The following is a 27,163-nucleotide window of genomic DNA, read 5'->3' as shown; positions in this document are numbered from 1 at the left end:
AAGACCAGAACCTGCTAGCAGGGGGCTAACACAGACCCCTAGCCAGCTGCCTATGGTTTATTAATGCCAAGTGGTGACTGATGCTGGCTTCCCGCTGCCACAGTTTCAATCCTAGCGTGAGGAAGATTTTTGGATTTTCCTTTTGATAATTCATTATTTATTCTCAAAGAAGTTTTGTCATTTCTGTCATAGGCATGTGTTTATTAACAGGGCATCCCCTAGTCTGGATGATGGGTTGTGGGTAGGGAACACGGCCAGTTTCCACACATATCCCTGTCAGCGGTGGCCTCTTGTTCATTATATTTTTCACAGTCAGTAGTACTTTGTTTATATATTTGGTCATTTGTTTATTTTTGGGTATCTGCCACTAGGATGCAGTCATCTTGGGTGTTGGGTTTTTACTGTTGCCACCCAGCTGCTAGCACAGTACCCAACAAATGGGAGATATTCAATAAATGTTTGGTGAGTGAATGGATGAGTGAATGGATGGATTCTGGTATAATTGGGACCTATCTGTGATTTAATGGTGAACCTATGTTCTAACTAGAGACACAAGTGGGCAGGGTGGCAGGAACCACAGTTTTAATGGTTTTACTTTAAGAGAGTAAAATCTCAGAGCACTGGTAACCCAACCCACCCACTTATATTCTTGCTGACCTCGTAGCGATGCTATTTTCCCACTAGTGAGAATTTGAGAACTTGTAGCAGAAGCTATGGGTCCCACAGTTATCTCCTTCCTTCGAAGCAAAAGGCCCCTGGAGTTCTATATTGTCACCCTGCTACACTGTTCATCAGGTCATTCTGATATGGAGGCTGCTTTGATGTCGTGGAAAAAAGTCTGCTCTTGGGACCATAAGACATCGGTATGAGTCCTGGCATTCCCACTCTGCTGCTGTGTGTCCTTAGGGAAGTCGTGCAACCGCTCTGAGACTTGTTTCCTTTGTGAATGAGATTCCTATAATCTGCCTCACAGGCTGATAGGAGGATTAAATGGTATCATGGATATGAAAACTCTTTACAAAATATAAAATACAGTGTACACAAGAGATAACAAGAATGACGAGTGATGGTTTCTTTCTGAAGTGATTGCAGGAACACACATGGGCTATTTTCCAGGGCCCACACCTCACCTGAGGGAAGGGAATATGGAGATTTGTTTCAAGGGACTCAGTATTCTAAGGGCTTTGAGGAATAAGGTAGATACTTGGAAGAAGGGGAATCTGTTTATTCTTCTGTGATACACAGGTCTAGAATGGATCAGCCTGAAACTGCAATATTTAAAAGGTTGGAGGGGGATTGTAACTAAATATAAAATAATTACCAAAATATGTATTTTGAGTATTTTTAAAGGGGTCTGACAAAACATTTATTATTATAATCTAAACCAAGCTACAAATACAGGAGGATTTTTAGTTATACCTACTAGTAGATCTAAGAGGTGGCTCAGGCTAACAAGAGCTATTGAAACAAATTGGTTCAAGAATGCTTCATGGGAAATTGAACAATGCAAAACTCACATTGTCTGGAGGTCCTACTTGGGTCTGTTAAGAAGGGTTTATGGAAATGAAGGGGTTCTCTTTATTTGAAATGGAAAGGGTGCCATTTACCCTATGATATTTAACCACCCTTCTCCTCCTTAGATCGCAATCACAGAGCCCCTGGATGCACGCTGAGATTTTTTTTTCACGCATTGCTGCCTCTAGCCCCTAAGTGAACTCCGCTGGCAGCTCTGCGGGTGTTTTTCAAAAGAAGCCTCCTGTTCTGATTGTTTAAATGCCACTGGCACCTCTGCCACGCCCTGCCCCCTGCACATTCCACTAACAGAGTTTTCCTGGAGCCCTGTTTAGAAACGTTCACAAAGATCTCAGAACTTGCTCAGTCTTCCCAGTTTCAAGGAAACACTAGATTGCTCAGATGTAGTAAATGACGTGGTTTCCCCAAATGAATCATTTGCTAGATCATGCACCTGTTATTTTGTAAAATCTTAATTTATATATAAAAATAAAATTAAAGAAAAAAAAAGACCATAGTATGCCTTTCGGTATGTTGCAAGCTGTTTGTTATTTTAACTTTGGAATATGTTAATTTTCATAGGATTTGATGGATATCCCATTTTCCTGACCTAAGTGAAGAAAAATAAACAGCTTGTGACATAGACAGTTACAGATTTTGGTTTTGTTCTGATGGTTAGAGGAGCTGGCATAAAAATACAGCCTGAGATGACTATAAATTTCATAACCAACTTGATCATTTTAATTAATTTGTGTAGGAATTTTATTTTTAGTCTTTAAAGTAGGCAACACATCACAATAGTTGAAAACCAGAAAATACAAAAGCATGTTTTATGAAAACTCTGTCTTTACCTGTGTACTCAGCCACCCATTACCATATCCCTTAAGCAAGTAATGTTAATTCTGATTCATTTAAACTGGTACACTAAGATATATTTTAGCTGAAATCTTATTTTATTTTGATGTTTTATCACATGACATAAAGGAACAGAGTATAAGTTTGGGACCTTGGGGGCAAATACCAAATGAATATCCAGGGAGATGCCTCAGATAAAAATGCGCTAAGGGTGACAAAATATAGAGCCCAAAGCAGAATTCCATTTTTACTGTAAAGAAAAATGCTAAAAGTGAGATCTTACTATAAGCCCGTAAGTCTCCCATGTATTCATTTGGACTTCTCTGTTTCTGGGTTTTCAGAATAGACCGTTCTCTTCTGACTGTTGCGTATGTATTGAATCCTGGCACTGTGAATCTCTTATGATGCAAGATTAAATTTCTCATTGCCACTTTTTTCAGATAACAGCCCGCCGTCAATGGAAACATATTTATGATGAATTAGGCGGTAATCCTGGGAGCACCAGTGCCGCCACTTGTACCCGCAGACATTATGAAAGGTAAGGCGCCCTTTCTTGGAAAGTCATTGATTAATTAAAAGTGTGTTAATTGGAAGTTAATTGGTCAAGCATAAGACCTTTTAGGAAACAGAAAATATCCCTCTGGCATTTTACTTTGCATACTGCCTTGTGATTTTTAGGGAACATGGCTTTTTCTGGTTATGAGGGATGAAATTAGATGAAGTTCCTTTAGTTTGGTTTTATCCTGTGACCACCTGCCTGATAACACTTACCCCTTACCGACCCCCCACCAAGCATACATTATTCAATATGTTCTCTGTACTCTGTAGGTTTATTTACTGTGAGAACTTTCAGCTTCTGGAAAACTTTGAGCTTCTGGGGTCTGTGGTGTTACTATGAGGTTGCCATGTAACTGCATTAATATTGAAAAGTATTCATGTTGACTGTAAAGTGGTCCCAGATAAGATCCATTGTTTTTTCCCATCTTGGTGTTTTTCTTCTAATGCTTTTGACCCAGGAAATCCTTTCTGGCCAAGCTCTGTGTGGTTTGGTTTTCTAATAATTTCAGCTTCTCTCAGAAAGGTGATGATAATGCAAACAAGAAATAATGCCAAATTGGCCTCCTGTGAGGGTTGTATCCTCAGGAAATTTTCCCCTTTGCATTAGGACTGTGTTACCCACAGTGCTGGAGACCAGTTAGCATAAATCACGTGTTATCCTTGCTCTGTACTTCCAGCGCCTACTTAATCTCTTTAGGTCATAACAGCTTCCTTATCACTGGCGTTTCCCTGCAGTAGTGTTGACCGACTTGGCTTCATGGTTTCAAATTCAGAGCTTGTGAGATCCAAGTAGAGGTGTCTGTGTGTCTGTGTGTGTTTTAATGATGGCCATGGATGGAATGAAGTCAAGACACAGTCAGCGGAGCAAACGGGCCAGTTAGCTTGCTCCTTTGAAAAATAAAACACAAGTGCTAAATGTGATGGTTGCTCTTCACATAGTCAGTTACCATTCCAACTTCAACCCACTTGCTTAACACCCATCTTTGGATCATACAAATGCATCTTCAGATAATGTCACCTCACACATCAACTCTTAGTCATATTTCTTTTGAGTCCAGTTATATTTTTATCTGCATTGCACTTAACACAGAGCCTCTTTTAGTATGGCCATTCAGTGAAACTTGGAATGTTTTTATAGGTATAATCACAGAAAATTGAGTTGGGTTTAGTACCCTACGAAAAATTCCCACAAAGTATTCCCAAGAGATTGCCTTACTTGACAGTGTTATAATCCAGAAGGATTTTTAAAAAATTGATAACAGGAATTCAAATTATTACTTTTCATAGCATTGTTTGCAGTACACTGCACGAATTTTTAAAATGTGAGTATTATTTCTCACAGTATTTAATACAAAAGCCCGCACCCTCACTGTACATAACACTTACAGCACTGAAGTTCTAGTACGAAAAGGCACTGGTACCTGGGGTGAGTGTTCTGTAGTGTCTGAGGTACCACAGTCATCTTGTTTGGATTATGAGTCAAGGCTTTAATCAAAACATTTTCATTAGCAACACTGTCTCTACTTTCAGATAGTGAACCTCCCTTAGCTCCATGTGCCAACCTCCCCAACGTGTGAACCATCACACTTAAGGGACCAGATAGCAATTAAAATTTGAAAAAGGAGTGTTATCTCAGCTGGGAGCTGGCTCACCTAGTTAGAGTGAAAAATTAATCAAATGTATTAGAAAGCATCACATGGTCAAAAAACAGATAAGGTTTGGGATAGAAAAAGGATTGGATTTCATAGTACTAGGTACGTGTGTGTGTGTGTGTGCGGGTGTGTGTGTGGCTGTGTGTTTAATTTACTCAAGCAGTTGTGTGGATAAAAATAGCTTCAATCTTAAATGAAATGCCAAGATATGTTCTTTTGAAGGTTGTGTACTTTTGTTTTATGATTTACCTCTTCCTGGAGTAGCAGAATCCCACATGCCTTCAGTCAGTCAAAATGGAAAATTCTAATAGAGATACCTCCAACTTTAGCAACTAAAAACATTATTAAAGATTTTTAGAGATTTTTCTTCTCTCATTCTTGGGAACAGACTTCATAAAGGTTTCGTCTCCCACTGGAATACATTTTTTGAAAAGCTATGTCGGTTACTCCTCCAAATCTAGAATTTGTTTGGTCAGTGTATCAGTCAGGATCCAGGAAGGAAAATAAAAACCCACACTAAGTATTCAACAAAGAGAATTTACTGTAGGGAACTGCTTAACAAGCGTCGGTGTGAAGCAGTCCACTAATCTGGAGGCAGTAACTATAGGTTTCCTAGGGTTGAAGGAATAGAGAAAAGAAGGTAGGTTATCACCACCCACAAGTTTGGAGAGTGGACCTCACCAAACTGGGGTTCAGATCCCTGATAGGTAGAGGCACCCAGCCAGTACTGGTCCTTCAGGGGCTCAGAGGAGAGGCACCGTGGAGCTGGGCGCAGACCTAAAGAGGCATGCTCTGTGGCTGGGGCCAGACCTCAGAGGAAACGCACTGAAACTACTCAGGGATTGTTGAAAGGCGCGACAGGGTGGAACCAACTGCTGCTGCTACATCATTGTTGGGTTGGCACTGAAATGAACAGCAAGCAAAAGGGAAGGTGGTCCCTCCTCTCTTCCCCTGGCCTGCTAGGGCCCCATTTGCAGAACCCCAATAGGAAGACAGCTGACAAGAGAGACATGTAATTTATGTTGTCCCAGTCCCAGCATCACCAAGCAGAGCACAGAAGAGTGGATTTGGAGTTGAGAGACAGTAGTCAGCTGTGGGCGCCCCATGGGGCCCCCAACATAGAAATCCCTGCACAGAACCTGAAACCCAGGTTGGAGCACAGCTGTTCCAGGGTGATTAGCACGGTCCTTAACCCATTCTTGGCATTTGCATTTCCTTTCTTTTTTTTAATTTAATTTTTATTTTACAGTGGAGTATAGTGGATTTACAGTGTTGTTTGTTTCAGGTGTACAACTAAGTGATTCAGTTATAGATATACATGTTTCCATTCTTTTTCAGATTCTTTTCCCATATAGGCCATTGTAGAGCATTGAGTAGAGTTCCCTGTGCTATACAGTGGGTGCTTGTTGGTTATCTATCTTATGTATAGTAGTGTGTGTACGTTAATCCCAAGCTCCTGATTTATCCCTCCCCACTGTATTTCCCCTTTGGTAACCGTAAATTGTTTTTGATATCTGTAAGTCTGTTTCTGTATGGTAAAATAAGTGCATTTTTATAATTTTTTAAAACTAGATCCCACATATGGGTGATATCATATAATATTTGTCTTTCTCTGACTTACTTCACTTAGTATGACAATCTCTAGGTCCATCCATGTTGCTGCAGATGGTATTATTCCATCCTTCTTTATGGCTGAGTAATATTCCATTGTACATATGTACCACATTTTCTTTATCCATTCCTCTGTCAATGGAAATTTAGGTTACTTCCATGTCTTGGCTATTGTAAATAGTGCTGCAGTGAATATTGGGGTGCATGTATCTTTTTTTTTTTTAAGAGGCTGTGTTTTTTAAATTAATTAATTAATAAGTTTTTTTTTTTTTTTTTGGCTGCTTTGGGTCTTTGTTGCTGCGCGTGGGCTTCCTCTAATTGCAGTAAGTGGGGGCTACTCTTTGTTGAGGTGCTCAGGCTTCTCTTTGCGGTGGCTTCTCTTGTTGCGGAGCACAGGTTCTAGGCATGCAGGCTTCATTAGTTGTGGCACGCGGGCTCAGTAGTTGTGGCTCACGGGCCCTAGAGTGCAGACTCAGTAGTTGTGGCTCATGGGCTTAGTTGCTCTGTGGCATGTGGGATCCTCCCAGACCAGGGCACGAACCCATGTCCCCAGCATCGGCAGGCGGACTCTCAACCACTGTGCCACCAGGGAAGCCCTGTTTTAGTTTTTTTAAGGAACCTTCATACTGTTCTCCATAGTGGCTGTATCAATTTACATTCCCACCAACAGTGCAAGAGGGTTCCCTTTACTCCACACCCTCTCCAGCATTTATTGTTTGTAGATTTTTTGATGATGGCCATTCTGACTGGTGTGAGGTGATACCTCATTGTAGTGTTGATTTGCATTTCTCTAATGATTAGAGATGTTGAGCATCTTGTCATGTGCTTTTTGGCCACCTGTATGTCTTCTTTGGAGAAATGTCTATTTAGGTCTTTTGCCTGTTTTTTGATTGGGTTGTTTTTGTTTTTGTTTTGATACAGAGCTGAATGAGCTGTTTGTATATTTTGGAGATTAATCCCTTGTCCGTCACATCATTCACAAATATTTTCTCCCACTCTGAGGGTTGTCTTTTCATTTTGCTTATGGAAACCTTTTGCTGTGCAAAAGCTTTTAAGTTTAATCAGGTCCCATTTGTTTATTTTTGTTTTTATTTTCATTACTCTAGGAGGTGGATCCAAAAAGACATTGCTGCGATTTATGTCAAAGAGTGTTCTGCCTGTGTTTCCCTCTAAGAGTTTTACAGTAGGCATTTCCTTTTGCCATCTAAGTCCCTCTTGCATTGTTGTGGTCAGATACAAGGGATGTCATGAATAATTAGTAATCTATAATAGTTAAATCAATCATCTGCAAATATTGGTATTTTTTTAAAGAAATCAGACTCTACTTACCATAATGCCACCCTCACTCATTTGAACCACGCTCTAAAGGAGTCACCCATACTCCTGTGTGTTGTGGTGGGGAGAAATGTCTGGGACTTACTGCGCTAGAGGTCTTACTTCTCTTTGATGGTTCTACCAAAGAAGGGAAGAGTATACACTCAGATCTGTCCAGGGACTTGAACCAGTTATGCTTTGGTCAAAGAAAAGGCTGAAGCTCTTGACTACAACTGTGTTGAGTGATTTTGGCAGATTTCATTCATTCTTGCTAGTTATAGGCTGTGCTAACACAATTAAAACAGGGATGACTAGATTGGTGAAGGGCCATTGTCTTCCAGAAGGTTCAGGGAGTTTTAAAGGGTCAGGATTTTGTGAGCAAACATCTAGTCTGGAGATGCCCTTGGCAATGTTTAAAGCCTTCCAAACCAGATGAGAATGATTGGAGTTCCCCCTCTGCTGCCGGTTCACCTGGGCTCTTGTTTTCACTCTAATACAGAGACTGGCTCCTTTTCCTATTTCCCTACCACCAGATTTGCTTTCCTAGAAGATGAAGAAGCAATGAGTGATCTACTATGCATTATCCACTGATTTATTTTTCATGCAGTGTGGTTCGTGCTTCCAGTAAATGTTTTCATTTTCCAACAAGAAAAAAGTAGCCGGTTCCCTCAGTAAACGTTACTTGTATATTAGTTGGGCACTTTTGGTTTATTAATGAATGTAATAATGAAAGTGCAGGTTGTTGAAAAGAATCAATGTTGTTTTTATTTAAGGCATAGCAGGAATGGTAGGTACAATGCCTGTGAATGCATCATTGTCGCTGAAGGCCTGACTGGTCCAAACTTGCCTCTGATTGGTTTAAATCAAATAGGTCCAAGCACTTCATAAAATGTCTTTGTCAGCCTGGTTTTGCTTCCAAACCTATTCATCTCTGTCAGTTTTTAATATTAGTACCAGGCTCCTGGCCACAGTCCATTAGTACTGTACTTAATTGCTCATGTTACAGATGATCACCAATATAAAAAGCATTAACGTTTCCCCATCGAAAGACTGTTGCTATGTAGATGTCTCCAACTCAGCAAGGCTTATGAAGTGTGGTTATTCTGGACACTTCTTGTTCAGGATTTATAGATAAAGTTACTGTAGATTATAATGCAAAGAAAAATGCCCACCTCCTTCTGTGCAGGACACTTCTCAGTGGAACATTTTCTTTCTCATTCAACTCTTCGTTGAAGATGCCCCAAATAACTTTATCAGTAAAGGAACAAAAAGGAAAATGGTTACTTTAGTGGAATTGTCTTAGCTTGATTTTCTGGAATAGTAATTCACTTTAAAGACAGTTTTCACATGCAGATTTGTTTCCTTTTTTTTTTTTTTAATGTTTTTTAAGCACATGCAAGGGGGAAAAAATCGTTACACAGAATACCAGATTACTGGTTTTAATTTTCCTTAATAAATTACATGGTCTGTGTCTGTGGAGCACATGAAATTGTTACTAGGGATTTTAAAAGGAGCATTAAGGCAAAAGTACTTTATGATGTGCTTTTCTGAGTATTTAGAAAATCATAAACAAATGTATTTGTTTGTGGGGGAAATGAACAATTATGCCTCATCTTCTTATGTACTTAATGCCCAATTTCAAAGTCTACCCTCTTGCTTTTCCCAGAAGCATTCCTGGGGTGAGACTGTCATGCCGCCTGGCTCAGGCGTTTTCCTGGGCAGTGACTTGGGGTGAGCTGCACCCAAGCCCCATGCATTTGGGCGGAATCCCAGTGATAGTCAGATGGAGCTTTGGCCTTTTATTCTCTGAAGGTGGAAGGCAGTGTGTGAGAGGTTCACGTTTTAAATAAGTATGTGCTGTAAGGTAAAAGCCAAACATACATCAGGTTCTAAGGGATTCAGCCAGTCATACTGGGGGAAGCCAAGGGGAAGTAAGGTGAGCCACAGCTCTGTTCATGTCCAGCACAAGACTTGGTGCATTCCTGCTCATTTTGACATCCTTGGAGTTAATCAGTACACAGCTCAGGAGGCCACAGGCAGGATACACAGATTTCAGGGATCCTTTAGCAATCCTCTCGACCAGTGTTACTCAAGTGAGGCTCTTCTGGCCCATCTGTGCTCTGTGAATGGGGCAGCTATGCATAACCACTGATACACTTACATGGCAGTTTGCCAGAATAATTTTTTGTCTGTTGAATTTTTTTTAATGGGGGCTTGCATTTTGTATGTCTTTTAAAAGTTCTCATTTTCCTGTTAATTCCTTTTTATGGTATTTTACAAAAGTATCAGTCAGCAACAGACAGGAAATTTAGGAAACTGGTCCCTCTCACCAGGTCACTGGAGAAGCAGTGCTCCACACCAGCGGTCACAAACTCAGATGTTGAAGGGGGCAGGTAGCATGGGTGAGCACAGGTGTGGCCAGGCTGGAAAGTGCAAAACCCACAGCCGGGCGAGAGAGAGGCCCAGTGGGATCAGCGATACTTACCGCCTTAGAAGGACACAGTCTCGGTGCTTGCACACCTTCCATGTTCTGGAGATAATTTTTATGTGAAATCACCCAACTTACAAATACTGGCTCCAATATTTCTGAAAATATTTTATGTAAACTAAACACGCCTGTGGGCTGCTGTGTTCCATGAGGACTGAACTGTCTCTGGCATCGGGCTATAATCCAGTCTCTGCTTAATCGCCCTGCAGTGGGGAGGCAACGGAGAAGCACCACTGTTGAAGGCACTCTTCATCTGTACACTCTTCCCATACTGAGCAGCATACCTGTGGCTTCCCATTGACTCTGCCTTGCCTTTTGGGACTGACTCATTCCACATGCTCTTTTTTCTCGGTGATGGGCCTCCATACACTTGGCAAAGCTCCTCTCCCACTTCAAGTCTTCCTAATCCATTCATTCAAGCCTCAGAGCACGATATATGGACTTTCACCAGTTTGGCTTGCTCTCATGTAAATGCCTCCCATTTGTGTCACTTAGAAGACCCAAAGCTATTCCAGATGTGGCATATAGTATTTCTTGGGATGTGGGCAGTGTCAGTCTCTATCAACAGAGCCTAAGATTACTTTTGAAATTGGTGGCCAGTTTCTTTTTCTTGGGTAGGATAGATTGGCCATTTGATTGACTGCCTTTTTCCTTTGCTGCTGCCCTCAAGAGCCAGTTGGTGTTTTTTGAACGTCTACCAAGAATAGGGCTGGCAAAAAATGAGGAGGTGCCCATGCTACCACATTCATGGCAGAGACTGCTAAGGGAACATGATGCTGCTTCCCGAGAACCCAGGCTCAGCGTCACAATTCTTCTCAATATGGCACCTGTAGGCACTGCTACCAACTCATTAGAACTGGGAGGTGCTGTGACCCTATCTTTTAATTTTTCTAAAATTTGCTTTCTTTTTATTTTTTTTAATTTTTTGTTTATTTTTTTGAATTTAATTTTTTTATAAGCAGGTTATTATCTATTTTATACATATTGGTGTATATATGTCAATCCCAATCTCCCAATTCATCCCACCACCACCACCACCACCACCAACCCCCACTTTCCCCCCTTGGTGTCCATACGTTTGTTCTCTACATCTGTGTCTCTATGTCTGCCTTGCAAACCCGTTCATCCGTACCATTTTTCTGGATTCCACATATATGTGTTAAATACGATATTTGTTTTTCTTTTTCTGACTTCATTCTGTACAAGTCTCTAGGTCCATCCATATCTCTGAAAATGACCCAATTTCGTTCCTTATTATGGCTGAGTAATATTCCATTGTATATATGTACCACGTCTTCTTTATCCATTCGTCTGTCTGTGGGCATTTAGGTTGCTTCCATGACCTGGCTATTGTAAATAGTGCTGCAGTGAACACTGGGTTGCATGTGTCTTTTTGAATTATGGTTTTCTCTGGGTATGTGCCCAGGAGTGGGATTGCTGGATCATATGGTAGTTCTATTTTTAGTTTTTTAAGGAACCTCCATACTGTTCTCCGTAGTTGGTTGTACCAATTTATGAACTGGACCTTAAAGAGATTAGGTTAGAACCTAAGATAGATCATCGTACACTGCCTAAAATAATTCAGTTGTAGAACTCAGAAACAGTAAAGAAATTATATTTGAGGGCAAGGACCTTGTGGTATTGCTTCCCTTGAGACTCACCAGTGCACCCAGTACTGCGTCGTGAACATACCAGGGACTCAAGAACTAGGGGTTGAATGAATTAAATTAAATCCAAACAAAAAGGACAGCTTTCTCTAGGAAATGTGTACAAAGAGGCAGGGAATGAGTTGGTAGAAGGGGCAGTCAGGAGAGGTCTAAGGCTGAATTTCCAAATTGGATACAGCAGAGGCAGGTATTATAGTTTATCCTCTCAGTGTCTGTTCAGTCTCTTGCCTTGAGGTCCAATGGGTAGACCGTGCCCTATCCTCACCCATGGTGGGGTCGACCAATCTATGGACTTGCATCTCCTTTGTAAACACTGTCTTGGTAATGGGGACTCTGGCCAAGGGGTACTCTGTTGGTAACGCTTCTGTAATACCGCCATCCAGGCGCTCTCATCTCCCTTTTCCCCACACCCACAGAAGGCCACCTGGCCCTTATCAGCAACCAGCAACCCCCAAAATCTAACACAAAGTGTTGAGATTTAGGCAGACTAAATAAGGTATTGCTGCTGCTCTTCCAATGATACCCCATCAGGCTTGTTCTTATAAGGCACCTGAATTGGGTGGATGTAAGCACCCTATGCCCGGAGCAGCTTCTCATCTGTAAAGAATGTCTCCCCAAAGGACAGTCAGGTAATTTCATAAGCAAGAGCCTCCCTCTGTATCACTCAGCATGCCTAAAATGCTCTGATAACTTTCCAATGCCTGGATTTTTCAAGAAACTTTAAAAAAGGAAAACAGAACCCCAGCCAGGCCCTGGAGTAGAAAAACTGGTTTCTGTTTAAAAAAAAATAAACAACAGCCTTTGAAAAATCTCTATTTAAAAATTCTTAAATTTGCCTCTAAATGCAAGTTGTAATTAATAGAAGTTGGAGTTTACACTGTTGAGTGTAAAAACACCCTCAGGCACAAACTAATCAAGTGTGTATGTCATGCTGTAAACTACAGCAAGTTCTTTGTTTGACCCAAAAAAGGCTTGCCAAACAGCAGTTTCTTCTTTGTCGAGAGCTCCCTTATTGTCTCATTTTTGTTTTCTTCCCACTCCCCCTACCCAGCCCCCTTTGAACCTTGCTATAGTATTTAAGAAACTTTTCAGGTTCCATGTTTTATTGATAGTTTTCATCCAGCCTGAATTTAAATTTGAGAATAGATTAGGTGTCTTAGCCCTTTTTCTTTTTGATAAATAACAAGAGGTTTCTACTTATGATTTTCTGTCCTCAGGGCTTTATCATTAAGATTAAATAACTGTATTCTCAAGCATGCCACTGCACAAACATCTTTTCAATTATGTGAGTAACAGATGCCTTCACAAAGGAACTATTGAAAATTCAGAAAGCATGTTTCCAAAAAAGAAAGGAAAAAAAAAGTATCAGATGACAGAAGAATGTAATTGTTTACCATTAAAATATATCCTTAACTCTTCCACTGAAAACCTCTTGGAACATTTTGGTTTTGTGCAAGTTATTACAAAGTTTGATCAAAGTGATACATGTTTGGGGGAATTGTTGAACATTTCAGAAGCTCTGGGATGTGTGGTGTCTCACGTGGGACTTGAATGCGACAGTTGTTTGTGCTTTTACATATGGACCCTTCATGTTGGGGGTGCACATCACGTTGAAAACACTGTAGTTGTATTTGTCTATTATTCTTGAAATGATGTTCATCTGCCCTTGAAAGAGATCCAGAAGAACACCCAGAAGTTTCTCTCCACCCCCCCACCCCCCAACCCTGACTCCCACAGCCCATGTTCAGGGGCCTGTCATCCTGGAGCTGCGTCTCTCACGCTGACCCTCCTTCATGGGAGTCAAGCCACCATCCATCAAGCCAGGGATCCCAGCACCTTTCTTTCCTCTCTTTGCTTAGTTAGGGTCACAGTTACTCCACGACTATGGGAAGGCAAAGAGTCATCAATGGGCCTCAGAAACAACTCTCCCACAACTGGGGCAAATGGAGAAAATTAGTGCCTTCAAAATGTTTTCTTGTTCATCTTCTGCTTGCCCTTGAGTAGGTAATGAAGCCCCCAGTGAGCTGATTATTTTCCCAAGGCAGAGATTTTCTGAAGATGAGTGGCCATTGATAATGGTTGTTGATAATAATGGGCCACATGCCTTTTAGGTATCTTAGAGTAGAATACAAATGATGCTCTTTTTACCTATTTCCTTTTTAAAGAGCTCTCCACAGTTTACCGTTGGTAGCTCATTGGCAAGCTAAGTTTTTTTGTTTTTTTTTTTAAATTAATTAATTTATTTATTTTGGCTGTGTTGGGTCTTCGTTTCTGTGCAAGGGCTTTCTCTAATTGTGGCAAGCGGGGGCCACTCTTCATCGCGGTACGTGGGCCTCTCACTATCGGAGCACAGGCTCCGGACGCGCAGGCTCAGCGGCCATGGCTCATGGGCCTAGTTGCTCCGCGGCATGTGGGATCCTCCCAGACCAGGGCTGGAACCCGTGTCCCCTGCACTAGCAGGCAGATTCTCAACCACTGCACCACCAGGGAAGCCCCAAGCTAAGTCTTTTACACAGAACCCATGTTGCATTCTCCCACCATTTTCTTGCTCAGGTGGGTCCTGCCGCTGGCTTATTCTCCATGGCCTACATGTCAGCATGGCACCTCCCTCCGTGGTTCGGTGCTCAAAGCTTTGAGTTCACATCTTCGTCTGTCGGAAGCTGACACTCAAGTCCTCTTTCTCAGCTCTCTTTGTGACTGATATTTTTTCTGCTCCACTGAAACTTATACCATAAACTGGTGGAGATCTTCATCTGGAGCCCACATTTTTTCTTAGATGGAGCTTGGCTTTTAAAAGAATAGGAACAAAGCGGCATAATGGCCATTATACTCAACCAGTGTTGTGCCCACTGAGGAAACATTCCCACTGCTCTGCACGTTGACATAGCAGCACATTTGTGTATCTGGCTTTTGTTTTGGTACGTACCGCCCCCCCTGCCAACAAATGCTCTTTAGACATTTTTAGAATGGTGGTCTGGTACCTTGAGCTGGAGGTGAACAGTATGTGAGATTAGAACTTTCCATGTTTCTTGGAACCTTAACAAGTGTGTGTACTTCATCTTCAAAAAAGAAAAACTTACCTTCTGTTGGCTCCATATTTGGTGAAAGAGTGCTTCCCCACACTTCACAGCGAAGTTATATATTTTCAGTTTCTGGCTGAGAAGGGAAATGTCTGGCCAAACCTTAGAATTTATCGACCCTGGAATCAACTTGGAGGTATAATAACTCCATTTGGGATCAGATCAGGTCTGAAGCCCCAGTGGAACCAATATGTCATCTCTTTTCTAATGCCACGATAAAACTAATAGTTAAAAGAATAGTAGTAGCATTTTTGCCCTGATTTGCATGCCAACTTTATCCCCTCTGCCCCTAAAATATTCTATTCTGCTCCAAAGGCACCAGTAGAAATCTGGGCCTGGAATTGTTCACTGGTTTGATAGCATCAAAGTGCCTATGAAGTAACTAGGGTAAGCTTGAGGTTCAAATACAACCCTAAAGATTTGCCACTATGCCGCGGAGCAACTAGGCCCGTGCGCCGCAACTACTGAGCCTGTGCTCTAGAGCCTGCACGCCACAACTACTGAGCCCCCGTGCCACAACTAATGAAGCCCACCCACCTAGGGCCCGTGCTCTGCAACAAGAGAAGCCACCGCAATGAGAAGCCCGCGCACCACAACGAATAGTAGCCCCTGCTCGCTGCAACTAGAGAAAGCCCGTGCGTAGCAACGAAGACCCAACATGGCCAAAACTAAATTAATTAATTAATTAATTTAGAAAAAAAAGATTTGCCACTTCTTCTAACTCTTCAGACTGAATCAGTCCTAGACATTCTTATAATATCATTTTTCAGAGCTCTATAAATACATGGAGTCTCATTTCTCCTCTTAAGCACTGTTTGCTAAATGTTTTGGCCCCAAAATTCAGTCATTCCATGAAAGCATTAGTCAATACAGGAGACATTAGTGGTTACTCGTTCTGATGAGATTTGACATTATTTTTCCTCTGTCTATGGGGAGGGGAGGGGAATGTTGCCTAATAAAGATGAAGGGTCTTTTCTTCTTTTGTATGAAATGCAAATGATGAGGACATGTGCAATATTCATTTCTTGAATATGAGGCTGCTGCTTTTTGTTGAGAAAGAGAGGCAAGGCCCTGGAGGATTTCAGAATTTGTAAATATAAAATTATCTGCCTTCGTGTTTAAAAAAATAATAAAAGGGAGAAAGAGTTGGCAGGTTGCCAGATTACTTACATTACAGTAATAGATTTGCTGACCCTTGACTTCTGCTGAAGAGAAATGTATTGAATTTTTCATAATATCAGATGAGGCAGATCTAAAAACCTAGTATACTGAGCACCATTATTTAACTTGAGATTTAACAAAGCAGAAATCTTTTCAAACCAGCAGTTTCTTGTATGATGATAATTTAGTGGCTCAGACACTAATAAATCAAGGTTATAATGCCACTGATTTGTTAATTTTAACTTGGGTTGATTTTAAGTTGTCTTTAAGAAAAAAAAAAAAAAGGAGAAGGAGAAAAAAATCTTGCTTTTCACAGTGACTGAATTTAGTAAGAATCTCGGTGATAGAAAAAGGCTCCCCTACTGTTTCTGCTTTGGGGTGGAAAATGTTATTCTTGTATTATTCCTAGGGAAAAATAAAATCTCATGCTGCTACAATTCTTACGCCTATGGAAAGATGTTATTTTTTAATACATGATGGCTTACCTATTTCAGATCCATTAATGGCATCGTAAATAAGCATTTTGCTAATCTGAAATGTGAAATCTGGGTAATAGTAAAGGCCCGTTTATCTGCCTAGCTTTCAATCCTCAGACTACATTAGATTGGGGGGGGGGGGAATTTCTCTGGATTTTCTAATGAATATATTGCTTCTCTTCCCTATTACTTCCATCCACCAGAAACCCAAACCACATTCTTAGAGTTGCAGCCCATTGAAAATATTTCTCCTGTGTAATGAGTTCTTAGGGGCTGGGGTGCATTTTTGCTTTTATCTGTACAGTTGAGAGGCTGATTAAATCTTTGTTGTAAGGTGCAGTCATGTTGCATTATACTAAATTCTTTATACAATGCTTGCTGCATTGGGCAATGTTGACCTTATGTTGGCTAACCTGTTTTCAATGGTATCGCATGTACGTTAAACGTTTAAATGTTCAGAAACCTATAATAGCTTTCGTCCTCTGTACTGTGTAAAAACTTCTAATAATCAGATGATAAGATCATATCCTGTGGGGTAATTGTGTTGTACCATGACAGGATAACTGAAAAAACATTCAGTGAAAATCGTACCAAACGGAAATCACTATATGAACAGCGATTGTTTGTGTGCCGGGTGAGAAGAGATCTGCTCTTCAGGGCTTAGCTGGTCATATTTCTACTTGTTTCCTTTTAGCTGCTGCCTTTCTTGTTTTATTTCGGGAGCCTTTATTCCCTGAGCCACTATAATTATCTTTCAGTGATTTAGAAGGGAAAAAAAACACTCACTTGACCTTTACACACACACACACTCACACACACTCTCCCTCTGGAAGCCTTGAACAAGCAGGGTTTGTGTTTGGATTCAGTTTTACCTTAGTCATGCCTCTTTCCAGATACAAGAAACATTTAATTCCAGATTTCCTGCTTCTGGCTTTAGGCCTTTGACCAGCAAAGTGAAATGTATTTTTTACTGCTGTCAGCCAGCCAGCTGCTGAGCTGAGTGAAGGGAAGAAAAAAAAAAAAAAAAAAAAATGAAGGAAAGGGAAAAAAAAAAAAGAAAGAAATGAAATAGAAGTGTTGCCCTGCTTCTTGAACTTGCAAAATTGTGCGAGGAAATTGAAGTCTCCTTAGCACCCATCTAGAAAGCTGGGTCGGCCCAGGACTATCAGGACCTGAGGTGAGGGGTCCTCACCTTGGGTATCTCTCCCACCCAGTTCTCTGCTTCCTCTCACCCCCTTCCCCACACTCAGAGGTAATGCTGTCATCCATAGTGAAGGGAGTCCCTCCCTCATGGTGCCACCATCTCAATTAGAGAGTGGAGTTTGGGGGGAGGGTGGTACCAACAAACAATAACCATTGGAATACCCAGACTTCAGTGCTCCTTGGGTTCGCATGGCAACCAAACAAAAGTAAAACAAACCTATCTGTCCTAACAATAAAAATATGTTTTCATTAAAGTCAATTTAACATATTTTTCCTAATTTAAAATATTCAATGCATTTTGCTCCCGGACAAAAATCCCCAACCTGCCACTGCTGAAGGGGATAAAGTCCCTGGCAGAACCATGCAGATAAAAGCAACTGGGGGGAATGTTGGGGACTTTACGGATGAGACGGAATACATTCAAGTATGAACAAGATTGCTTTTTTTCTCTCTTCTGCTTAGTTATGCTTTTTATTATATAAACATTAACTGTAATATTACAGTGGGAAGCAGGTATTTGGCAGCCATATATTATTTTAGTAAGTCTACATAGAGAGAACAGTTTCCAGTTTTAGCAGCTGTAACATGTTTAAACTCAGTTTGTAATGGGATCTGAAGATAACTATTCCCCATGGGCTGTGTTGATCTTCATGGCTGGCCCACTGCCAGACGCAGGGCTCGAAACTATTATTCACGCCTTCTTGCACATACCTTGCCTGAGCATGCTCAGTAATGACTTTTGTTTCTAATTGCTGTAAATTGAGATTTGATTTTCCCATAATTTACTTGGTATTTTATTAAAGAGTGAAATACCATGATCACAAATGTCCCCACGTCTGTACTCAAAAACCCGAACAGTTGTGTACGTTTAAGTACTTGAGATCCAAATTGCATAGTTAGAAACCAGTTTTAGGATAGCTAACAAATATCCAAGCCAAAGAAGTTTTTGCCTGGGAGTCTTAGTTTAAAAATAATTACGGTTCCCAATATTTGAACAGATTTATGTTGTTTATAAGCCAAGTACATTTTCTTCATTGAGTCAACTTGTCTTATTTAAAACAAATTATGTTTGCTGTATTAAAGTTCATATTTTTAAGGCTGAGTCTTGTATTAATCCCACAGTGAGTCATTAATCATACCAAATGCATTATAAAAACTTTAATCACTGAAGTTGAAACTGAGATTGTAATGCAATCCATCCCGTTTAATTACATCAGCTATTTTTCCCTTTCAGATCAAGCGCTACGTCGCAAAGGGAAAACAGATTAAAACAAGAGCTGTTTGATGTTTCTCTTTTTAGAGCAATTTTATGTACTTTGTTTAAAAAGTTATATAATTAAAATGCTTGAATTTTTCAGCCCTCTGATTTTTGTGGCTTGAACGTTCTGTCTGCCTTCCTTCTCTCTGGGGCCCTCTTTAACTTGGCACCCCAAAACAGAGCTTCTCCTATTGGAGGCACCTACCCCCCCCAAGAGCTCTGGATAAGACAGCCGTTTTCCCGCTGTGCTGCGCTCCCCTCCCGTAACCTCTTTATCTTAAGTGTCTGGTCTATATTTTGACATGAATGAATGCAAACTTGGGAGACAGGCAGAACTAGGTTCAAATTCCACATCTAACAAATGGGGTGACTCAGGCAAATTATTTAGCCTTTTTGGGCCTCAGTTGCCTCATCTGTTGAAAAGGGAATAATAATAACAACAACAATAATAGTAAATACTCCATAGGGAGGTTGTGGACATTACGTGAAATAACCTATATAATGTACCTAGGGCATTACCTGGCACATACTAGTACTTTACTAGAATGTAAGCCTCAGGGGCTTTGAATATCTTGCTCACTGCTGTATCTTGGTGCCTAGAACACTGCCTGACACATAGTTGGTGCTCAATCAACAGCTGTTGGCAGAATGATAAACGAATGGCAGCTAGCATTATAGTTGCTGTTATTGTGGTGTTGTTATCAGCATCTAGCCAGGTCCCATGGGCAGTGATGATGCTGTGACTTTGGATGTGTCCATTGGTATCCTCGGTGTACAGCTTCGCAAAACAAGAAAGAGGTCTTGCAAAGAAAGCAGTATGTAAGCTACCAGGTGCTGGTTTTGACCGGGGAAGATGAAGTCACTCAATTAACTGCCTGTATTGAGACAAGAAAGTAAACCCCCATAGCATCAACACTACTGGAATTGCCTGCCCTGACCGATCCTCTCTTCTGATACCCTTGTAGATTAATCCTGCCGTATGAAAGGTTTATTAAAGGAGAGGAAGATAAGCCCCTGCCTCCAATCAAACCTCGAAAACAGGAGAACAATTCACAGGAAAACGAGAATAAAACAAAAGTATCAGGAGCCAAACGCATCAAACACGAAATCTCTAAGAGCAAGAAAGAAAAAGAGAATGCCCCGAAGCCCCAGGATGCATCAGAGGTGAGTCGGGCTACTCCACAGAAATACCTCTGTGAGGTTGGTCCTGCCTCGGGGTCTTCTGGAGCCCTGCATCCATAGCTGCATCCCTGCCAGAGATGACACCAGGCTGAGAAACTTAATCATCTAAACTTCACCATTCCCTGAGTAGTGGGCCTTTCGGGGCAGCACATGGATTGAATGGGATAGGCCTAGAATAGGATCTAGAAGGAAGCAAACACTCTGTAGAAAACTGAGTAGACCCGACTTTGAGAGAGAAGGAGCCAGAGCTTCAGCTCTTAAAGCCAAGGGACTCCCATGTGAAAGATGTGGCTTCTTTGCCATTTCACAGCCAGCCTGTCTGAGGAGCTGGTGTGACTTTAAAACACGCATTGTGGGATCTGCTGTGTCTCTGCAGGACTGTCCTAAAAACTTCAGAGACTTGTTTGCCTCCATTAATTGACCTCTGTGCACCAGACTTGGGTTAAGACCAATTTAGAAACATCTTAAGTACATATTATTTATAGGGGAATTTTGAAATGGTTCCTCTGAAACCATGATTATCTGTCTTGTTAACAGGTAGTTTCTGAACCTTTTAAAACAGGCCCCACCTACCCACAGCCCCCAACAGCTCTCTGGTAGAAGCCGTTACTGTCATCGTCCAGACAAGTCTTGGGGGATGAGCTGGGCTCTGTTTCAAGATGAATAATAAAAAAATTCTGCCGCCCATTAAAAAAAACAAAACAAAACAAAACAAAAGAAACCTAGCAGCCACATTTGAAGACAGCATGTTCTAGGATTCAACCCCAGAAGGAACTTTGGTGCTGATATTAAACACCCCCTAAAATCAGGTTTATGATGAACACATAAGAGACTCTCTAATTAAACACCAGCTTAAAACACACACACCAGCCTCCTAACTAGAAATTAACTTACCCAACTGACTCCTGTGTAAGAAGATAATATTAATACCAAGAAGAGAAATTTGCTTTAATTTTTGTTTCATAATTATTTTAAGCTCTAATAATTAAAAGGGGGGATGATGCAGAGATTTCTAAACATCTGCAAGCTTGCAACATAAATGGCCAAAAGCAAGGAAATTCCAAGTTAAGGCTTACATTCCATTCTCCCTTTATCCTGTTGGTCTGGTGATTTATTATAGGGCTTGGGATCAGTGAGTTCTATTAGATACCATATGTACAGCATTGCCAAAGCACCAGGGGACAAACTGAGGACCAAGAGGCCAGCTGGCCTTTGAATGGCTCCACTCTGGGCGTGAGAATTGAAAGGGCTGCTTTGTGAGTTGGGGTAGGAATCCTCAAGCCATTGCCCTGAGCCTGTCAGCTTGGGAGGCGACCGCTGTCAGTAGAGCCCAGTGCCCTGCAGTCCACAGAAATCCTGAAAGCCTTAAGGCTCCCTGTTTCCTATAGGCCCCCACAGGTTCCCTTCAGGGACTGCAAGTATCTAAGGGACCGAGGTCATTATGATCAGGTTATCTGAACTACCTGGAATCCCACACCCTCTCTCCAAGGTTGTCCCAAAGATCAGAATCACTCCCCGCCTCCTACACAGACCCATGTTATATATATATATAACAAGTATATTTCTCTCTCTATATATATATAGAAATACTTGCTATATATATTTCTATACATAGCAAGTATATCTCTCCTCACTGACTGTGTGTTTGAATTTTATTGTTGTTGTTATTATTGTCATTGTTTTTAATTTGGAGATAGGAGGGCTTTAAAAGCCCTTCTAGTCAAACCCACTATCTATCTTCAAGTAATCAGATTATATAAGCTGTGTGGGGGGAAGGTACCATTTAATATACTAAGGCAAATCGTAAAATGCCATCCTACAAAAAGGGTGCTTTACTTTTTTTTTTTTTCCTGCCTAGCTTTCAATGACCTCCTAAACCTGTTTACAACCAAAAACCTAGAACTCCATGTACCTGAAGGCCTAGGTCATAGAGACATCAGTGGGGCTGAGACTCCCCCACAGCCCCATCAGAAACTAACACTTAAATGCAATATGCCTTTTTCCCTAGCCGTAGTCATTTTTCTATATTTTCATGTAATGTATAAGCTCACGAGACCAATGACAACTGTTAATGTAGAACAAGTAATGATCTTTGTACTGGAAAAGGCAGCTATTAGTACAAAAACAAAGAAAGGAAAAGACTGATGATAAGCATCCCTAACAAAGAGGGATATCTTGAAGTGGATTTAAGGAGAAATATCTATGAAATGGGTATGGTTCCTTAAAATTTTTGTTCCTATGCATCCCTACACCAGCATCCTCAGTCTTGCCCAAAGATGCTAACGTGGTAGACACTTCTTTCCTTAACAAAGAAGAAGAATATTCAAGGGATGAGGTGGGGGGAGGTGGGGAAGACCATCTCAATATCCCCATTTTGTGACTGTTCTCCACCAAGACACATCAGGGCAGAAGGACAGAAGTTTTGAAAGAACTTGCCAGTCCCCCGGGTCACAGATGGAAAGTTAAGATGACCTTCTAAGGCCAAAATCTGCACAGCTACGTAATGCCATGAATGAGTCAAATTGTGCCCACAGCTTCTGTCAGTAGGGACACATAAAGACCATCCATCTCATTGACTACAACTTATTTCAGTGGACAGAAAAGCTGTATGTGTTGTGGCATTCACTGCTTGAATTTTGACAATTTCATTTTCAGCTTTAATGGAAATGTCGTTTGCTACAGCCTAGAAGGACTTGGAGTCCCTCTGTCCCTCAGGTAGACAGGCTGACATTGCATCTGCATAATTTTTCAATACTTTAGCTTTATCTGCATGTCATATGGCACTGGGTAGAAATTATTAACACTTAAGCATTGATAATTTAACGCATCATATTGAACATGTTAGGACGGGATTTGCTCTCCCGAAGAAAAAACAAGGGGTTTTAGTAAGTTTGTTGTTGACACGGGGTTGGATTTTTGAAAGAGAGATTCTAAAAACATCTTTCTCCAAAGTGTCATAAACCGCAACATGTAATTTAAAACCCATTTGGGGCTTCCCTGGTGGCGCAGTGGTTGAGAGTCCGCCTGCCGATGCAGGGGACACGGGTTCGTGCCCCGGTCCGAGAGGATCCCACATGCCGCGGAGCGGCTGGGCCCGTGAGCCATGGCCGCTGAGCCTGCGCGTCCGGAGCCTGTGCTCCGCAACGGGAGAGGCCACAGCAGTGAGAGGCCCGCATACCGCAAAAAAAAAAAAAACCATTTGGATAATTGATGGATTTGACACGAAAACAACCTCAGAATTAAACTATATATTAGCATCAAGGAGTGATATGGTTGTATACCGGCAGTACATAATACTTTGCTATTTTGATAGGTATGTCATAAGGGACTGGAGTGAATATGCATATTTCCCCTGATATTTCTGTAATTTATATTTCTTTGTTTAGAGCCATGATTGGGGAGTAATAAAGCTTTACAGAAACTCCATGAGCTGACTGAAAAGGCTGTTTTCAAAAAACGGCTGTGTGTAATATTTTATTTCATAGCATAAAGTGTCAACGCATTTGGCTTCCTTCTGACCATCTTTTGCAATATTTTATCAGGTTTCGTCAGAGCAAGAGAAGGAACAAGAGACTTTACACCAGAAAAGCATCACTGAGCCTCTCCCAGTAGCAGACACAAAGAAAAAAGTGGAAGGGTACCAGGATTTTGCAGCAAGGCCCCTGGTGTCCCGAGCAGACCCAGAAAAGGACAACGACACAGATCAAGGTGCCAGCAACGAGGAGGCAGGAGAGGAGGGGCCTGCCCCACCACTCGCGAGTGCCCCTCTGGCCCCCGAAAGGGATCCAGCCCCAATCCCCGGGGCTGGCAAACAGTCGCGCACCTCTCCCAGGGCTCTCCTGGACTCAAAACAAGAACCCAAGCCCTGCTGTTTCACAGAGAGCCCTGAAAATGAACTCCAAGAAGCATCCTTCCCCGGCTTCCCCACCACGCAGCCACCACTGGCAAACCAGAGTGAAATGGAGGATGACAAACTCCCCGCAATGGCGGATTATATCGCCAACTGCACCGTGAAGGTGGACCAGCTGGGCAGTGACGACATCCACAGTGCACTCAAGCAGACCCCGAAGGTCCTTGTGGTCCAGTCATTTGACATGTTCAAAGACAAAGACTTGACTGGGCCCATGAATGAGAACCATGGACTTAATTACACCCCCCTGCTCTACTCAAGGGGCAACCCAGGCATCATGTCCCCGCTGGCCAAGAAAAAACTTTTGTCCCAAGTGAGCGGGGCCGGCCTCTCCAGCAGCTACCCCTATGGCTCCCCACCCCCTTTGATCAGCAAAAAGAAACTGATTGTGAGGGATGACCGGTGTTCGGGTTTGTCCCAGGCCCATCACGGCCAGAGCACTGACCACATGGCAGTCAGCCGGCCGTCAGTGATTCAGCACGTCCAGAGTTTCAGAAGCAAGCCCTCAGAGGAGAGAAAGAGCATCAATGACATTTTTAAGCACGACAAACTGAGTCGATCGGAGCCCCACCGCTGCAGCTTCTCCAAGCATCACCTTGGCCCCCTTGCCGACTCCTATGTCCTAAAGCAAGACACTCAGGACGGCAAGGAGAAGCTGCTAGAGAGGAGGGCTCTTCCCCACTCTCACGTGCCTGGCTGCCTGGCCGACTTCTACTCATCCCCTCACCTCCACAGCCTCTACAGACACACTGAACACCATCTGCATAATGAACAGACATCCAAGTACCCTTGCAGGGACATGTACAGGGAATCGGAAAACAGTTCTTTTCCTTCCCACAAACACCAAGAGAAGCTCCACGTAAATTATCTGGCGTCTCTACATCTGCAAGACAAAAAGTCGGCTGCGGCGGAAGCCCTCACAGACGATCAGCCAACGGACCTGAGCCTTCCCAAGAACCCTCACAAACCCACCGGCAAGGCCCTGGGCCTGGCTCACTCGGCGCCCGGGCCTCAGGAGAGCAAGGGCGCCTCCCAGTTCCAGGTCATAAACAGCCAGAGTAGAGACTGTCATCCCAAGGCCTGTCGGGTATCGCCCATGACCATGTCGGCCCCTAAAAAATACCCTGAATCGCTTTCCAGATCGGGAAAACCTCACCCTGTGAGACTGGAGAATTTCAGGAAGATGGAAGGCATGGTCCACCCCATCCTGCACCGGAAAATGAGCCCTCAGAACATTGGTGCAGCGCGTCCCATAAAGCGTAGCCTGGAGGATTTGGACCTTGTGATCGCCGGGAAAAAGGCCCGGGCCGTGTCTCCTCTGGACCCCTCCAAGGAGGTCTCTGGAAAGGAGAAGGCCTCAGAGCAGGAGAGCGAAGGCAGCAAGGCCGCGCACGGTGGGCATGCCGGGGGCGCCTCGGAAAGCCACAAGCTGCCCCTCTCCTCCCCTATCTTCCCAGGTTTGTATTCTGGGAGCCTGTGTAACTCGGGCCTCAACTCCAGGCTCCCGGCTGGGTATTCTCATTCTCTGCAGTACTTGAAAAACCAGACTGTGCTTTCTCCACTCATGCAGCCCCTGGCTTTCCACTCACTTGTGATGCAAAGAGGAATTTTTACGTCGCCAACAAATTCTCAGCAGCTATATAGACACTTGGCTGCAGCCACACCTGTAGGAAGTTCGTATGGGGACCTTTTGCACAACAGCATTTACCCTTTAGCTGCTCTAAATCCTCAAGCCGCCTTCCCATCGTCTCAGCTGTCGTCCGTACACCCCAGTACAAAACTGTAAGCCTGGCTCTGCCCAGCATCCCAAATGGTGTGGATAACAGAGCTTCACTCCTTAGCCTCGGGGTGACAGCTTGTAGAATTAGAAGTCAGTATTCTTCTAATCTGCGGTGAGATCAGTCCCGGCCAAAAGGGGCCTAGAGGGGAGGTGAACATACCTGATATTTCCGGGATGACTCTAGCCCTGGCTGGTCAGTCTTGAGCCCCTGCCAACACAGATGCCCTCGCACCTCAGATCGTTCACTTTGCACGGGGATCTTGTGAAGGGATTCATGTGTATCCAGGAAGAACTTAGAGGACCCCGTCTGAGTTCTGATGGTCAGGAAACAATCTGGGCAAAAAAGGGCAGATATTTCAGAGGAAGGGGCAAGGAGGACTGGCAAATATGCCAAGGGATGCCCCTCTCTTCATAAAACTCTCCAAGGTTCAATCAATGCAATGTATAGTGAAACTTCAATAGATCTTTCATTTTGACACTATTAAACAATCCAGAGAAGTAAACACTGTTAAACTGACTGTATATATTTGCTTCTTAAAACTACCCGTATCACTGTTTGCTCACCTAATTTATATACAGGTAGTCCTATTTTCTCCCAGTTCCTTCTTGTCCCTTTTTTTTTTTTAATTAAACAGTATCGCTTTTGTTTGCAGGTCTTGTTTTTGTTTTGTTTTGTTTTAAAGGCTGACTGTCCTTAGTTGTTGATGTGTGTTTGTAATTTTTCCACATCTTATCATTTTGAGCAGCTTTGGGTGGTAATGTTATTGTTTACAAATTGAAGCAACTGATTCTAGTGGAACAAATGATCAAAGAAACAGTTGAGCACACAATAGTGCAAAGAACGTTCCTTTGCAAATCTGCAACTTAAGGATTTTGTTCCTCATAAATGGCATAGTTGAAAGAGCTTATACACTGCTTACCCGGCCAAATGCTTTGCTTTGAAGTATTGGGTTATGTGAAAATATCGAGCATTGTACTTACCTTATCTAGGCTGTGAAACTGTCCTGCATACCAGAGGAATCATAAAAACAAAAACCTCACAGGCAGCAAGCTGCTGAATAACAACGGAGTCTAGAGGACATATTTGTGGGCTGCACACATATTTTAGGAATTTCAGAAATTAGAAGCCAAAATGATTTACATTCGTGTTGGCACTGATCCCTTTAAACAGTCTGGGAAGGGGGGTTGGGAAGAAGATAGAGCTTGACTATCCAGAAGAAAATGAACAGCGGGAGGCCCAGGCACCAGATACCTGCCCAGGGCCATGGTTTTTCGAGTAATAGGTAGTCACATTGCCTTCATCAAGTTGGTTTCTCGCTATTCCCAGGAAGAACCTCACAGGCCACATCTTTGGGGGTAACGGCAAACTGATTACCCAGTTCAAAAGAAAGCCATCTTCTTTGGGTTTATGGGGCATGACTTCTGTGTGTATGCACACACATAGGGTGATTTGTGT

At 42.4% G+C, this 27,163-nt stretch overlaps 1 protein-coding gene across 1 annotated transcript in view; it reads left to right on the top strand.

Moving 5' to 3' along the window:
* The window catches only part of ARID5B (AT-rich interaction domain 5B), a gene marked incomplete at both ends in the record, with an annotated part of 187,994 nt that extends 162,281 nt beyond the window's left edge, over window positions 1-25,713 (top strand). Inside the window, 3 exon segments of the mRNA XM_079696564.1 lie at window positions 2,808-2,905; window positions 19,801-19,999; window positions 23,560-25,713. Of these exon segments, the coding sequence (XP_079552690.1) occupies window positions 2,808-2,905; window positions 19,801-19,999; window positions 23,560-25,713 (2,451 nt within the window).
* Between the last annotated feature and the right edge of the window lie 1,450 nt (window positions 25,714-27,163).

Source organism: Hyperoodon ampullatus, assembly GCF_949752795.1.
Source record: "Hyperoodon ampullatus genome assembly, chromosome: 1".
In the NCBI taxonomy this organism is placed as follows: Eukaryota; Metazoa; Chordata; class Mammalia; order Artiodactyla; family Ziphiidae; genus Hyperoodon; species Hyperoodon ampullatus.
Note: the sequence above shows the minus strand (reverse complement) of the source record. Positions and strands in the feature narration are given on the sequence as shown.